The sequence below is a fragment of the Suncus etruscus genome, chromosome 11 (assembly GCF_024139225.1).
Source record: "Suncus etruscus isolate mSunEtr1 chromosome 11, mSunEtr1.pri.cur, whole genome shotgun sequence".
Lineage (NCBI taxonomy): Eukaryota > Metazoa > Chordata > Mammalia > Eulipotyphla > Soricidae > Suncus > Suncus etruscus.
Window position 1 is genome coordinate 1,769,422 of NC_064858.1, and position 15,700 is coordinate 1,785,121.

At 54.0% G+C, this 15,700-nt stretch overlaps 1 protein-coding gene across 2 annotated transcripts in view; it reads right to left on the bottom strand.

Moving 5' to 3' along the window:
* Window positions 1-287: 287 nt before the first annotated feature.
* ENTREP2 (endosomal transmembrane epsin interactor 2) overlaps window positions 288-15,700 on the bottom strand; it is a 117,527-nt gene continuing 102,114 nt past the window's right edge. The window contains exons 4-10 of one of the 2 annotated variants that reach the window (XM_049782701.1): window positions 11,733-11,867; window positions 10,185-10,292; window positions 5,615-5,775; window positions 4,964-5,099; window positions 3,249-3,324; window positions 2,403-2,630; window positions 288-1,383 (exon numbers count right to left, since the gene is read on the bottom strand). In XM_049782701.1, coding sequence (XP_049638658.1) covers window positions 1,073-1,383; window positions 2,403-2,630; window positions 3,249-3,324; window positions 4,964-5,099; window positions 5,615-5,775; window positions 10,185-10,292; window positions 11,733-11,867 — 1,155 coding nt within the window. In that variant the 3' untranslated portion in view covers window positions 288-1,072. The remainder of the gene's footprint in view (window positions 1,384-2,402; window positions 2,631-3,248; window positions 3,325-4,963; window positions 5,100-5,614; window positions 5,776-10,184; window positions 10,293-11,732; window positions 11,868-15,700) is intronic. The other variant, XM_049782700.1, reaches the window with a different exon arrangement.

Sequence of the window (15,700 nt, forward strand, 5' to 3'; positions counted from 1 at the left end):
ACTTTGCTTGCAAAGGTGCCCGGTGTGTGTGTGGGGGGGGGGAACGTAACTTGAGGGGCAAAAAGCCCCTCAGGACCAAGTTTCCTTGACTTTGTCAAGGTCTGGATAAAGTACTCAGGTAGCCCCCCTTCCCCGGGGGAAGGGCCTGGTCACCATCCAAAAACCCACTCCAATCGTCCTGGAGCAATGACCGGAAATATGGCAGAAGTACTAAGCCTTGCCCTGGCTGTCACCTTCTACGCCCCAGCCACACTACTGGTCATCACACCTCATCTCAGGTCCTGCATCTGTCTGTCTGTCTGTCTGTCTGTCTCTCTCTTTCACACACACACACACACACACACACACACACACACACACACAAGCTCTCTCTCACACATACTCTTGCACACACCACACCAAGGTGCACGCAGAGAGCTGGCAGAAGGAGGACCCATATGGCTGCCACTGGGGGCCTTAGTACGAAGCAGCTGTGGATGGTGCGGGACGGCCAGCAAGCTGGACACCCCCCGCACTGGCAACCCCGCTCTGCTTCGGATCCCTTGCTAGAAAGCGCCTGCCTCTTCAGTTGCCAGATCAGGAGGATTTGGGGGACCCAGGCAGTCAACACGGGGAGGCTGGACCTGTGCTGGCTTGAAAGTGCTGCAGGACCCTTGGGTCCAGGGAAGGGGGACTCAGGGTGTCAAAGGCCTGTACCCGGGGGTTCACTGAGGCTGAGTTGGATAACAAAAACAGTGAGGGAGCAGTGGGAGGAAGTGGGGAGCACCTAGAGGGTGTGATGGGGTGCCAGGCCTGCCTCCCCAGAAGGGTCCCTCTGGGGCTGACAGAAAGGAGGGGTCCTTGCTGAGCACTGTCCTCTTTCATCAGCACAGCCGGGGTGCGGGGAGACACCCAGATCAGCCACCACTGGCCCTCACACATACTCCTGGGGGGCCGAATCCCTTCTTGCACTCACTGAAACCACCTGGAAGTAGTATCAGCCGTGCCCCAGAAGAAACGTGCCTGCCTGGGCCCCAAACACTGTGTGGTTTGAGGGGTGACCGCCTCTGCGTCCCAACTGGTGGGTCTGGGGTCACACATGGTCCAGAAGCCCCATGCCCAGCAGGGCCTCGTCCACGGGCTGCTCCTCTGGGGGCACGGCTGGGCCCACGGGGCCCACCACATGCCGCACCTCAGGAGGGAGGGCGCAGTTGGAATGTTCCAGAAACTTCGCCACCAGGACCCGCGCATCTGTGGCGTAGGCTGGGCTGTCTGTGATGGCACATGGCCGCTCCTTGGCCAGTGGCTGGAAGGCAGAGTCCAGCTTGCAGCGTTCACGGGATTTCCTAGCATCCTGGGGCCCTTGGGGTGTACAGGACGAGGTAACAGAGCGACGTAGGCCAGCTAGAGGAGAGAGACAGGGATTAGCTCAGCTTCTGTCCTGTGTGGTCCCGACTGGGCCCTCAGCTAAATGAGAGGCATTGCCCAGAGTCCAGGGACCCCAGAACCCAGAGACTGGTCTGGGTGGGCTCTGTGAGGGTCACCCAGTTCCAGCCCTAGCAAGGCAGTCCCCAAGTCCAGATGAATGAGAGAATGAGGAGACAGGCCTGATGAGGCCGGCGTGGACAGTCACTGAGGCATGATAGGATCTGCTCATCTCTCTTGGACTTGGGGGACTGAGGCCTATGAGGAAAACCCACAAAAAATCTTTTTGGGGTTCGATCCCCAACACCCCATAAGCAATGCTAGGGGTAATTCCTGAGTGCAGGAGTTTAACCTCTGAGCAACACAGGGTATTGCCCCCAAACAAAAACAAAAACTACAAGTTTTCTTTAAAAATAAAACCATCCATCGGGCCCGGAGAGAGAGCACAGCGGCGTTTGCCTTGCAAGCAGCCGATCCAGGACCAAAGGTGGTTGGTTCGAATCCCGGTGTCCCATAGGGTCCCCCATGCCTGCCAGGAGCTATTTCTAGGCAGACAGCCAGGAGTAACCCCTGAGCACCGCCGGGTGTGGCCCAAACACCAAAAAAAAAAGTCTAGTGCTGGAACCAGAGCGATAGCACAGTGGTAGGGTGTTTGGGTGCACACGAATGACCAGGGACAGACCCGGGTTCGATCCTCGGCATATCCTATGGTCCCTGGAGCCTGCCAGAGCAATTTCTGAGCACAGAATCAGGAGTAACCCAAGTGACGCCGAGTGTGGCCCCCCCCAAAAAAGAAAGTCGAATGCTGGGTGGGGAGCAGAGATGTACACTGAGAGAAATCCCACGCCCTACACATGGACCCGCAGGAGTATCTCTGAGCTACTCTTTGACCATTGCTTGGTCCCAGCCTGACCCGAAAATGCTGCTGGCTGACCTGCCCCACCCCCAGCTCTCGCCAGTGACCTGGTGGCCGAGTAGCACCACTGGGCCCGTCATACCTGCCCCATGGTTCACGCAGGAAGTGGGGTCACTGGCCGAGCGGGTCACTCTCCCGGGACTCCTCTGTGCCCGTGTGTCTGGGCCCCTCTCCTTGGGGGACACGCAGCCTGGGCGATGGGTGGTCATCAGGAGTGGGGGTGCTCTAGAAGGGCCATCAAGGACTGGACAGCTGGGGCCTGGGGTGCAGGGATGCTCGGACCCTGCAAGGCTGGCGTGGTCGGTCAGTGCTGGAGGGAGAGGATATAGAGTCAGGGGTGTCCACACCCCAAGCACATGCTCATGGCTTTGTTTTCTGCGCCACACTCAGTGGTGCTCAGGGGCTCCTCCTGGCTCTGTGCGCAGGAATCACTCCTGGCAGGCTCGGGGGACCTTCTGGGATGTCAGGGATCAAACCCAGGTTGGCCTCATATAAGGTAAACACACTCCTCGCTGTGCTCTCCCTCTGGACCCACTGACTGTCAACTCTCAGGGTGGTGGGAAATACTGATCAGGTGACAGACACCCTGGTGTGGAAAAGGCAGGGGGGGCAGGTAACCCCACTCCTAGATGAGAAAGTGGGGGCAGTGATCCTGGGACTGAACTGGGGTGAGCCAGGGAGAACCCCAAGTGGCATCAGCTAGGCCCAGCAGTCTCAGAACCTGAGAGGCATCTTCGGGGAGAATTCCCAGCCCCCCAGAGCCAGAAAAGTATGTGGCGTGGCTTAGGAGAGCAGGCAGGAAGGAGTTAGTGTGTGGCATCCCATCCTCTTAAGGCATGGGAAGGAAGACAGGCAAAGGAAGCACCCCAAGGGGAATCAGGAACTCAGAGCCGGGCAGGAAATCAGGTACGGACAGTGTCAGGGTTACCTTGGGCGCTGAGGCCGGCTGTGGAGCCCTGGCCCCGGGAGCTGGAGTCCATCCTCTGCAGATCTGGACCAGTTCTCTGTGGAGGGACACAAGGGGGCAAGACTCAGAAGGCTCACTTGAAAGACTGATTGTCAGAGGGAGGCACCCCCAGCAGTGCTCAGGGGCTACTCCCAGCTCCATGCTCGGGGATCACTCCTGGGACTGTTAAGCAGACCACGAGGTGGGGATCAACCCAGGGCCTGCGATTGGGACACTTGGCTTGCTGAGACACCCTCCCTCCCTCTCTTTCTATCATTCCCTCCCTCCCTCTCTCCTTCCCTCCTCTCCCTCACTCTCTGTCCTCCTCATCCAGTATTTATTCGAGCAGCTTTGAGAACCAGGCCAGCTGGTTCCTGGCCTTTCAGGGGTTCAACCATCTGCCTGGGGGGCTCAGGATTAAATCCTTCTGCCTGAACAGAGTTGGGGACTCATGGGGGGAGACAGTTGGTCTCCTGAGGGATCAGGGGGCAGGCCCAAGTCTGTGTAGTGGCAATGACAGTTATTTGGCCCCTTGTGCCTCATCTGACCCTTGGGAGCAGCCAGGTCCGGCTGTGGGGGGCCCAGAGGAACATCCCCACTGCAGAAGGGCCCAGCACTGCTCATATGCACCTTCACATCTAATGCTGGGGCCCCTAATTCTCTCTCTGCTCCCCTTTTGCTAAGGGGGGACTCAGGCAGGGGAACCAGCATTCCCATTCTATGCTTATTGGGAGGACAGCAGGGGGGGAAGGGGAGGGCCAGGCCTGGCACAGCTTCAGGCTCAATCCCCTCAGCTGCGTGTGGTTACGGGCTCCAACCAGTGAACCACCCAGCCCAGTTGGTTGAGAGCACAAGGCTGATCCCAGAACCGGAACCGTTTAGAGTGCCACAAGCCCCCGAACCAACAGACAGGACTCCTCATTAGCACTGGCTCTGGCCTTCAGGGCAGCCTTCTCGCCCTGCTTCTCTTCCTTCCAGAACCTTCCTTTCCTCTAACTTCCCATGGGCTTTTGCAGGGATGGATGGCAACATTGGAAAGTGCTGCCCCTGGTTTCCCCCCCAAACAACAACCCCTGCAATCAATAGATAAATACGGGCAGAGTTGGGGTTACAGGCTCTGTCTTCAATGCTGCCAAGACTCTCCCGCTTTCCTCCTGGCTCAGGGTCAAATTTGGCTTCAGAGAAGACACTGGCAGCTGAGGGTGGAGGCCCATATCTATTATGTCAGGAGTGTCTGGAGTCGCAGGAAGCCAGGCTCCCCTTTAATCAACAGGCCCAGGGGAAAGCAGCTTGGAGGCTCGATGAGCTAGTTGGCAGGAAAGGGTGCAGGCAGGGACCCGTAAACAAACCGATGTCTGACTAGTTCAAACCCATGCCAGATTTTAGTGGCCACCTCTAGGGTGAAGCCCTATGTCTTTAGGCCCCAGACCCCTCCCACAAGCTCCACTGACACCTTCACTGTCCTGATGGTCTGGGGGTCCAGCAGGCCACAGTGAACTGCTCCCTGCCAGCATCCTGGACATTTCTGGGTCCTCTCCGCCCCTTTCAGCCTGGCCCTGACCCACAGCTCACAGGAATCCCTGCCTCCAAATATGTGCACCCCCAAACTGTGGTTCTGCTATCACCTCCCCTCCTGAGCCTGTCCTCTGAATGACTGAGCCTCCCCGCAGGCCGTCAGACCAACCCACCGGCCTCACCTGGGCGGCAGGGCTGGGTCCCACCACAGCCTCGTAGGGCGGTGGGAGCTCAGCCGGGTAGAGCCGCGCGGGGCTGCTGAGAGTGGCGTCGAACAAGGAGCTGAAGGTGGCGGCTGCCAAGTCCAGCCGGAGGCCCCTGGGGAGACAGGAGAGCCCGTCACCCTGGAGAGGGGACAGCCAGACACCAGGAGCCGCTATCACCGGTCCCATCTGCTCTCTGGCTATGGTGCATGAGGCCCTTGTAGGGGTGTGTGTGTGTGTGTGTGTGTGTGTGTGTGATCTCATCCATGGTGGGGGCTGCTCTCATCTCATGGAATCATCTAGAAGCGAAGTTTATCTGTTACCCTGAAGAGACTAAAAGAAACAGTTCTGGGGTTGGGAAGGAGCTCTGTGGTGGGGATTCTGCGTTGCAGTGTGAACCCCTGGATCCATCCCTCGCACAATACACACAGTCACACACAGCCTCTTGCCCGCCCACACAGAGAGGACAACCTCTATCTCTATCTCTTCTCTCTCCGAGCCACTGTCTCTGCTGGCCCTTCCCGGCTTCATCCGAGCTGGGCTCTGGACTTTAACTTGGCCCTTCCAGGCTGTGACTCCCAGTTGCCCGCCCCTGTCCCCCACCCCTGCTCCCTGGAAGTGGCACCTCACCTGGGGTCCTCTGCTGTGGGGGTGCAGCTGTATTCCGGAGGGTAATAGGGTGGTGGTGGGAGAGGGGGGACAAACTCGTCAAAATCCAGGGTGTGGTGGAGGATAGTGCCATGCGGGGTGAGGCAGGCGGGGCTGGTGGACAGAGCCCTGTGGGGAAGGAACTGGGGGACACAAAGGGGAGAGAAAAAGAGAGATGAAAAGAGAGGGAGAGAGGGTGAGGGAGAGTAAGAGAGAGGGGAAAGGGGAAAGAGGGGGAGAGAAACCGTTACAGGAGAAACGACACTGTGTGAATCTATGCCAAGAAAGCTTAGCACACTGCCCCCCTGCTGAACAGCCTTGGGTATTGAGGGGTACACCCTAATCTCAGAGTCTGGAAGCCCTGGTCCCTATGATGTCACATAGCTTCCTCCTGTGACACCTGGGCTCCTGTGACATCATCTGTGACGCCCAATCTCTCCCCACTCAGAGCCCAGGTCCAAGGGGGGTGGGTTGGAGGCTGGAGTGCCCCAAGTCACTCATGAGAATATACCAACCCCTCACTTCCTCCATGGATCCCCACTTTTTATAGAGACACGTCCCTGGAGTCCTAGGCTGGCACTGCCTCACTCATCCCTTCCGGTCAAGGATCGCTTTTCACAAATCTTACCCCCTTAGTAAAGAAACTAGAACATTCTAGGGGACAATCTTGATATTGTGATGCCCGACTCACTCACCTTGTGAGCTGCAAGCTAGCTGGTCACACCTGGCAGGGTTCGGGGGTTACTCCTGGCTTTGTGCTCAAGACTCTCTCCCAACTCTGTGCTCAGGGGCTCAATGAGTTCTTGGGGCTCGAGGGACCATATGCGGAGTCGGGACCGACTCCAGCGGCCTCCTCCCCACCATCCTATTGCTCTGGCCTCAGAGAAAAGCTGTCGCTTTCCTTTTTAAACTGTGCCCACGACCCCATGTACCATGCGAGGAAAAATATGTTTTAAACTGATTTTCTTTCCATGTGTCATTGGCTGAGCCTGGCCCCAGGTCTGTGAGGGTTTCTTGGGCCAGCGAGTCCTTTCCACAGCCCTGCTCCAGCTGACAGCGGGGTCTACACAGCATAATATTGTGAGGCCACCCGTGAGGCCGCCTCTGATGGATCCTCTCAGTACCCAGAGCACGTCTTTGTCCTCTGTTGCTTTGCGGAGGGGCTGACCTTGGCTTTGCTTGTCTAATTGTCTGGGAATGGTGGGGAACAGGGGGCCAAAGTGGGTGGGGGAAGAGGGACAGTGGCAGTCTCTGCTCTGGGGTGCTGGGAGCCTGTAGCCCCCCACCTGCGACCTTGGGGTCATGCAGAACTGCTCTGATCTCATCTCCAAGGGAACGGGGGAAATCTGTCACCGCTCAGGGCATAGCCCCAGACTTCCCTGTGACAGGGGCCATGCCCAGCAGCAGAGTGCCCAACGGAGGGTCTGGAAGGAACTCCGGGTCACCTGGCAGCGGGCGGCAGGCTCTGGGGAAGTGACTCCAGCCACTGCTGCTGTTACTGCCTCTGATGAGGGGGCTAGGGGGCAAGAGAGGCCTGCTATCCCCACCCCCAGTGCCTGCCCACTTCTTTCCCTCCCTTCTGGGTACCCCTTGGTCCTTCAGCAGGCAACCTGGATCACTAGGCCTGAATCAGCCCTGTGCAAACCCTGAGAACAAGTTCTGTTTCCGACCTCACTGCCCCAGCCCAGTATTCTCCCAGAAAGGAGTCTGCCCACATGTGAACCCCGACTCTTCCACATGGGGGAACTGCTGAAGAGTGGCCGTTGAGGATATTTACCTGGCCCACTGCCTGTTCTGTTCTCATGCTGGGCCCACAGTGTACTCCTCCTCTCTGTCAGGCAGGGGGCCTCAAACTATGCTCTTCCACTATTGTGCATAGTTGTCCCCCCCCCATAGTTTTTTTTTTTAAACTAAAATCTGGGGGCTGGAGAGGAAGCACAGTAGTAGGGCGTTTGCCTTGCACACTCCCAACCCAGGAAGGACCTGGGTTTGAATTCTAGCATCCCATATAGTCCCCTGAGCCTGCCAGGATCGATTTCTGAGCACAGAGCCAGGAGTAACCCCTGAGAGCCCTGCTGAGTGTGGCCCAAAATAAAACAAAACAAAACAAAACAAAAGAAAAACCATAGTCGGCACTCCAACAGTGTGAGGGACAGTGAATTGGCCCCATTTAAAACGTTTGAGGAGGGCTGGAGAGATAGCATAAAGATGGATGGGCCGGGAAGGTGGCGCTAGAGGTAAGGTGTCTGCCTTACAAGCGCTAGCCAAGGAACGGACCGCGGTTCGATCCCCCGGCGTCCCATATGGTCCCCCCAAGCCAGGGGCGATTTCTGAGCACATAGCCAGGAGTAACCCCTCAGCGTCAAACGGGTGTGGCCCAAAAACCAAAAAAAAAAAAAAAAAGATGGAGCGTTTGCCTTCCATGCAGAACAGTGGTTCAAATCCCAGCATCCCATATGGTCCCCTGAGCCTGCTAGGAGCAATTTCTGAGCACAGAGCCAGGAGGAACCCCTGAGCATTGCCGGGTGTGACCCAAAAAACAAAAACAAAAAAAAAAAAGGTGTCAGACTCTGGTTTGTTTTCTGGCATCCCATAGGTCCCCTGAGACTGCCAGGAATGATTTCTTAGTGTAGTGAAGAGCCAGGAGTCAGCTCTGGGCACTGCTGATCGGGACCCAAAGGCAAAAATAAATAAATAAACAAACAAACAAACATTAAATAATGGTCCCCAGAGCCTGCCAGGAGCATTTCTGAGCACAGAGCCAGGAGTAAGCCCTGCTGGGTGTGACCCAAAACAAACAAAACAACAGAAAACAAAACTTTTGTTTTTTCTGGCTTGAACTCCAAGGGAAACTGAGGCACTGGGAGGTTCAATGATGGAGACAGCATCACCGGCTTGCTAATGACAAGCACCGAAACTTCTGCCCAGACCTGCAAACTATGGACCCCAAAACCCACCAGTCCTAGGAGCTTGCATGTGGTACCGGGGCTGTGCCCACTGGGAGGGGGGGTAATCACCCGTATGCCACCCCGATGCCACCCATCGTCAGCCCACCTTAGAGTCAAGGAGTGCCCATCGGTGGCAGTCCTGGAGCTCAAGGAAAACAAGGCGATTATTTTCAGAACACTAGTAAAATCCTTCACCAGACACACCAACAGTCGGGACACTGCGAGCAAAGCCGGGTCACGGCCCTGAAGAGCCGCTTCGTTCGAGGCCTTCTGGGAACATGACAAGGCCAGCTGTGTGCAGCTGTACGGGCCGAGGCCACGGGCTGCAGGCAATTAAAGTCGAGGAACTGGCAATGCCCCTTCATGCTGCTCTGGGGCCCTGCAGCCTGATTAATGGATGCACCACAATGGCGCACAGGAGCACAGGGAAGAGCAAATAAAAACAGCACAAGAGACTTTATTTTTCTTTCAGGATATGTATAAAATATTGGGGGGGGAGAGATACAGAGACAGAGGCAGAGAGACAGGGAGGGAGAGAGACAGAGAGGGAGAGGGGAAGAGAGAGAGAGAGAGAGGGAAGGAGAGGGAGGGAGAGGGAGAAAGAGAAAAAGAGAGGAGGCTGTTCCGCACATGCATTAGCCGAGAGCCTTCATTACTTATTAAGCACACAGCACTATCTCCTGACCTCAGACCGCACCCCTCCCGAGAGCAGATGCCATCCTGTCAGTCCGGGTGGAGAGGCACAAGTGGCCGGCTGTGACCTGCCCTCTGCATTATCAATGCATCATATAAATACAAATTATGAAAGGTTAATGAGCAAATCTAAGAGAGTCAGATGCATCTTCCTGCTCGCCCAGAGCCCATCTGCTCAACAAGCCTCCTTGGTCAAAAGGCAGTTCTGGAGGTGCAGGGCTGGGAGAGGGGGGCCCAGGTATGAGGTCTGGCACTGAGATCACTGTGGAGCACATGATGGCCGCAGGACCCCCGACAGAACCCGGAATAGGACGATGACCAAGACCACAGAGGGCATCGAAGGGGCCCAAGATCTGGGGGCAGCCTCCAACTCTGGGAGGAAGCAGGAGGACAACACTGCTGCGGGCAGGGAGGAGAAACGCAGTCATGGGGGAAAGGAAGGAGGGACCCTCAGTTTGTGGACATGACCTCAGGATGGGATGGAGAGTCCAGTTGGTGGACAGGGAGGACTCCAGCCTGGGGTCGGGGCCTTGGACAAGGAGGGCCCCTGTGGTGTGGGCGTGGCCCAGGCAAGGGGGCATATTCCTATGTGAGCATGGACTTCACATTGTAGGTGGTCTCTGTGAAGTGGGCATGACCTCAGGTGTGAGCGTGGCCTCTAGCATGGAGCACAGGCTCCAGCCCTAGGTGTGGGTTTGGCCTCAGATGTGGGCATGGCCTCTATTGTGTGGGCGTGGCGTCTATGGCAGGGACAGCAGGGCCTTGACGTGGTGGTGGTCATGACTTCCAGCATGGGGCAGCCTCAGGCATGGGACGTGGCCTCGGTGCTGTAGGTGGGGTCTGGGAGGTGTGGGCGTGGCCTCTGTTGTGGGGCGTGGCCTTTGGGGTCAGGCCTGGCCTAGGACACTCACCATCTGCAGGACGTCCGAAGAGACCATCTGCATGCAGCACATGGCGGTGGCCAGCGCACACACGATGGTGGAGACGACGTTGAGGGCACACACGCTGAAGAGGAGGTCCTGGGAGCAGAGGGGAGGGGTCAGCGCCTGGCCCAGCAGACAGCAAGTCCTCCCCAGTGGTGGGGAGGGGGCCTCGGACATTGAGATGAGAAGGGGGACCCAGGGCTCCTGCTGCAGGCAAACTGGGTCCCGACCTGGAATCCTCTCTCTGCCCTGTTCCTTTTTCCGCCTGACCCAATAATCAGCTTTTTGGGGCTGGGACAAGGTGGGGAGGGCACTTGAATTGCACCTAGCAATGAGGGGTTCGATTCCCACAGCCTATAGGGCCCCAGAGCACAGCCAGGAGGAATTCTGCGTACAGAATCAGGGGTAACCCCTGGGTATCGCTGGGTGTGGACCCCAAACCAAAAACTAAATTAAATAATCAGCTTTGTCTATTAGGCAACTGCCTACTGCTTAGGATAGTTCCCCACCCCCCTTTGGAATTCTCTTTCTCAGTTAAATAATTCCTTTACCATTCTATCAGAGACCTTACAGATCCTAAAATCCATCTTCTAAAATGTCTTGTACAGGGTCATTCAAAATATAATGTAATTCTCCACCAGTCCCTGTGGACTCTGAGTCTCTGCCCCAGTTAACCGAGAGGTGACACAGGCAGGAGTCATACTTCAGGGAAAGGAAGACATGCATGTAGGAATAGCAGGAGCTTAGCAGAGAGCATGGGGTCAGAGTCATGCCCTGCATTAAAAAAAGACTGTTTTTCTGGTTCCACATGATCCGCAAGCACCACTGGCAATGCCCTGGATGTCCCCTGAGACTTGGACTCAGAAACAGTGGCCCTGGTACAAAACCCCTGGCCTGAGCATAGAATGATCTGATGCAGGCAGCCTGACCTCTGCCAGGGACCCCATTTCTCCCCTTCACTTCTCCTGGGGTGTCTTTTTTCTCTTCCTTTTTCCTCCATGTTTTCCCTAGAAGTTGGGTACGGGACAGACCACCAGGTGAAAGCACATTCGAGCAGAACACTTGAGCACGAGAATCAGAAGGCTCCAGGCCCAGGTGTGATTCTGACTCCTCGTACGTATCCCAGGACCTGGCACTGCAGAGTGTGAAGCAATACCGCGATGCTGAATCCTTTCACAGACCCCCAGCTTGTCTGACTGAGTCGCTGTTGCCTCCCCAACCTGAACACTGGCTAGGAGCGCACAATCCCCCCCCCCCCACCATCACAATCTATTAAGGCAAACTAAAGAAAGGAAGGAGGAAGATGAAGGTAGACACAAGCCACGAAGGCAAGTGCTCGGAGGCAGGAGGGATTAAGCAAGGTGGGTGCAGGAGGCAGGGGCTGAGTGTGTGGGAAGATGTGGAGAATGGTGGGGAAGAGGTGTGTTGTTCGGGATGGGACGCTGGACTGGTTGAGGGACTGGGCTTGAGCCAAGGTGTGGGGCTGGGTTGAGGCGTTGAGGTGTGGGCTAGGAGGGAGCACTGGGCCGCACGTACCTTCAGGCTGAGCCTCACAGCATTGCAGTCGTCCTGCAGGGGGTTCAACTTCAGCGTCTCGCCCAGGTTGCTGCAGCCGGAAGGCTGGTGCCGCACCTCACAGCAGACACATACCTCCACGCTGTCGAACTTGATCTGGGGGACACAGGTCATGCACATATCTGCAGTGACTCTGCCGTCAGGAATCATTCCTGGCAGGCTCAGGGTGTGAGACAATATAGACTTCCAAATTTAGAATGAGCCTCAAACTCCTGGCTGGAGACCAAAATTAGAGCCACCCGAACCTACATTGGACACAGTGTATGTCACAAGTTGTCAGGATATCCTAACTGCCAAGTGTTGCTTAGTTGGGGTGTGTTCAGAAAGAAGCAGTGTAACTCAGACCAGGGAAGAACTTAAGAGATGGGGAGCGTGTTTGCCTTGCAAGCAGCCAATCCAGGACCCAAGGTGGTTGGTTCGAATCCCAGTGTCCCCTATGGTCCCCTGTGTCTGCCAGGAGCTATTTCTTTTTTTTTTTTTTTCTTTTTAATTATGAGAACAATGATGCAAAGAAAGAGAGCAAGGTAAAGTTACAGTGGAAGGACAATCACCCATAAACAGAGTTCTCAGAAGAAATCCCCTTGCTGACGCCTAAATTTTGAACTTACAGTCAAAGAACATTAAGAAAAATAAGGCAGAACCCATGTACAATTACTATGTCCAAAAAGCCCCCAGATTATAGTACATTATAACACTTCTTAGCAGTACAGAAAGCAATCTAAAGCCATGAAATTTATATGACTCCTTAAACATTGAAGGCATAGTATTTTTTTTACATTTTTATGCACATGCATATTAGTTTAAGTTAACATCAAAAGTTTAAGTGTTTTTTTTTAAGTTTTAGAGTCAAAGGAGCACAGTAAAAATGGTGTTAGAGTGGCAAATGTTGTTTGCATAGGCCCACCAAAATATGGGGGACATGGAAAGGAAAAGCCTTGGCCTAAATACAAGGAGACCCTACCCCTGAAGTTTCCTGGCATAAAACCAACTCTAGGCTCCAGGCAAAGTAGTTTGTTCAATCCAAGTCATTGTCTGTAGTGCCAATACAGTTTTATTTTTCATGCAGTCTCTATTGTTGGCATCAGGTATCTGTATTAAAGATGCAAGATATGGTACTTATCTTTTTTTTTTTTGAGTCACACCCAGCAGTGCTCAGAGGCTACTCCTGGCTCTATGCTCAGAAATCAACCCCCCGCCCCACAGGCTCAGGGGACCATATGGGATGCCGGGATTTGAACCACCGTCCTTCAGCATGCATGGTAAACGCCATAACCTGCCAGGAGCTATTTCTGAGCAGAGAACCGGAGTAACCCCTGAACACCACTGGGTGTGGCCCAAAAACCAAAAAAGAAAGGAAGGAAGGAAGGAAGGAAGGAAGGAAGGAAGGAAGGAAGGAAGGAAGGAAGGAAGGAAGGAAGGAAGGAAGGAAGGAGGGAGGGAGGGAGGGGGAGAGAGAGAGAGAGAGAGAAAGAGAAAGAAAGAAAGAAAGAAAGAAAGAAAGAAAGAAAGAAAGAAAGAAAGAAAGAAAGAAAGAAAGAAAGAAAGAAAGAAAGAAAGAAAGAAAAAGAAAGAAAGAAAGAAAAAGAAAGAAAGAAAGAAAAAGAAAGAAAAAAGAAAAAAAGAATTGGTACTGTGAGGCAGCACTGCCACACCAGAAAAGCAGCAAAGAACTAACCTCAAATGACACTTCCAGGATAGGTTGTAAATAAAAGATAAGGAAACAGAATGGGTGCAATTATCCTGAGAAAAGAAAGGGAAGGGGATCTCTCACCAGACTGACAGCCCTCGAGTTGATGAGAACAGGGGAGGCAAACTCATGAGTCAGATGTGTCAAAAGCTCACCAGAATGCCTGGAGTACTCTGACCTTGTTTTCTGTTTCTGTATCACCCACATGCAGCAAGAAGGCGGGACTGTGGCCTTGGATATTCCAACCTTTGTGTAAGGAAAGTATGGAACAAGTGCTAACAGACAGCTCAGGTTCTCAGAGTCTCTTTGGCCCAAAGGTCCTCAGCGCTGATCTCAACTAAACTCTTCTTTAACTATCTGTTACTAGCTATGTCTCTGTGGATCCATCTAGAAGGGGGACTTATGGGATGCCAAGGAACAAACCCGTGTTAGCTGCATTAAGGTAAACGCCCTCCCAGCTGTGCTATCACTCTAGCCCCAGGTGCCTACACCTTGAACACAGCATCTACACCATAAATAATGCATTGAGCCAAACTCTGATTGCTGATGCTCACTTCAATTTATGAAGTGAGTCCAATTTTTATGGACCAAGACAAAGATGCCCAGGAGCAGCCTGAGGCACTGGGAGCCTGGGGTTAGAAGATGAGGAGTCCAAGTCAGTCTCCCTTGTGGATTGGATCTTCATAAGCTCTGGGAGCCCCCACCTCCATCCTCTCCCGAGGGCCTTCCACCGCCACCCTAGGACCACCAGAGTTGTTGGGAGACACACCCAACACCCACAAGAGCTTGGGTTTCGACACTCTTCCAGAATACATCGGTTTGAGAACTGGAGACAGCCATGGAAACCAGTGGGCTCAGGGCTGAGAGATAGCAAAGAGCTCAGGCCCGATTCTGATCCCAGCATCTTTGCCTAGAGTTCAAGAATTGCACAGGGGACCCCAGAGCACTTGAGCAACACTTGGAGGGGGGGGGGTCTTATAAAAGAAAAAAAAACCCAGTCTTCAAATCAAGAGCTCTCTTCTTCCCTAGCACAGTACTGTAAGCATTTGAAGCAGTTCAAATCATGTTTTTAGACTTGACCTTAAAAAGTGTTCTTTTGGGGCTGGAGAGATAGCATGGAGGCAAGGTATATTTGCCTTGCATGTAGAAGGACGGTGGTTTGAATCCTGGCATCCCATATGGTCCCCCGAGCCTGCCAGGAGCAATTTCTGAGTGCATAGCCAGGAGTAACCCCTGAGTGTCACCAGGGGTGGCTCCAAAAAAAATTTTGTGATTTTGGGGCCAAAGCCATAGAAGAGTGGGTAGGATGTTTGCTTTGCATTGTGCAGGACTTACTCCTCACTTTGTGCTCAGGTACAGCTCCTGGTGGGGATCAGGGTATTATATGTGCAGGGGATGAAACCTGCGTTGGCCACATGTAGGACAAGTGCCTTTCCTGCTGTAGTATACTTCCGGTCCTTCTTGATCTTCTACCTCTTACCTTTGTTGGGGGTGGGGGGGAATGAATGTCTTAGCTCCCCACTGGTGGTGCTCAGATGTTGTGTTCTGTGCTCAGGAATTCCTCCTGGAGGACTCAGGGGCACTTTATCAGGGTCTGGAGATTGATCCTGGATCAGCTTCAAGCAGGCAAGGCCTTTCCCTGAGCCATCTGTGCCACTTTCCGGTATTTCCTTTTTTTTTTTTTTTGTGGTTTTTGGGTCACACCCGGCAGTGCTCAGGGGTTATTCCTGGCTCCAGGCTCAGAAATTGCTCCTGGCAGGCACGGGGGGAGCATATGGGATGCCGGGATTCGAACCGATGACCTCCTGCATGAAAGGCAAACGGCTTACCTCCATGCTATCTCTCCGGCCCCGGTATTTCCTATTTCTATACTGAAGCTTTGTATTTCTTGATTCCAGGAGTGTGCAAAAGAACTCTAAACTATGTTGTCCTTAAATATCATCCTTATATAAACTATATAAACAAACACGAGTGAGTCATAATAGTGGCCTGGGAGATCCCAGAAGTGAAAGCCTGCGTGTCCTGTCAGGAGAACACTAATTCTTTTTTTTTTTTTTTTTTTTTTTTTTTGGCTTTTGGCTTTTGGCTTTTGGGTCACAGCCGGCAGCACTCAGTGATTACTCCTGGATCTGTGCTCAGAAATCGCCCCTGGCAGGCACGGGGGACCCTATGGGATGCTGGGATTCGAACGCCCTACCTCCATGCTATCTCTCCGGCCCAACACTAGTTCTTTAACCATGGT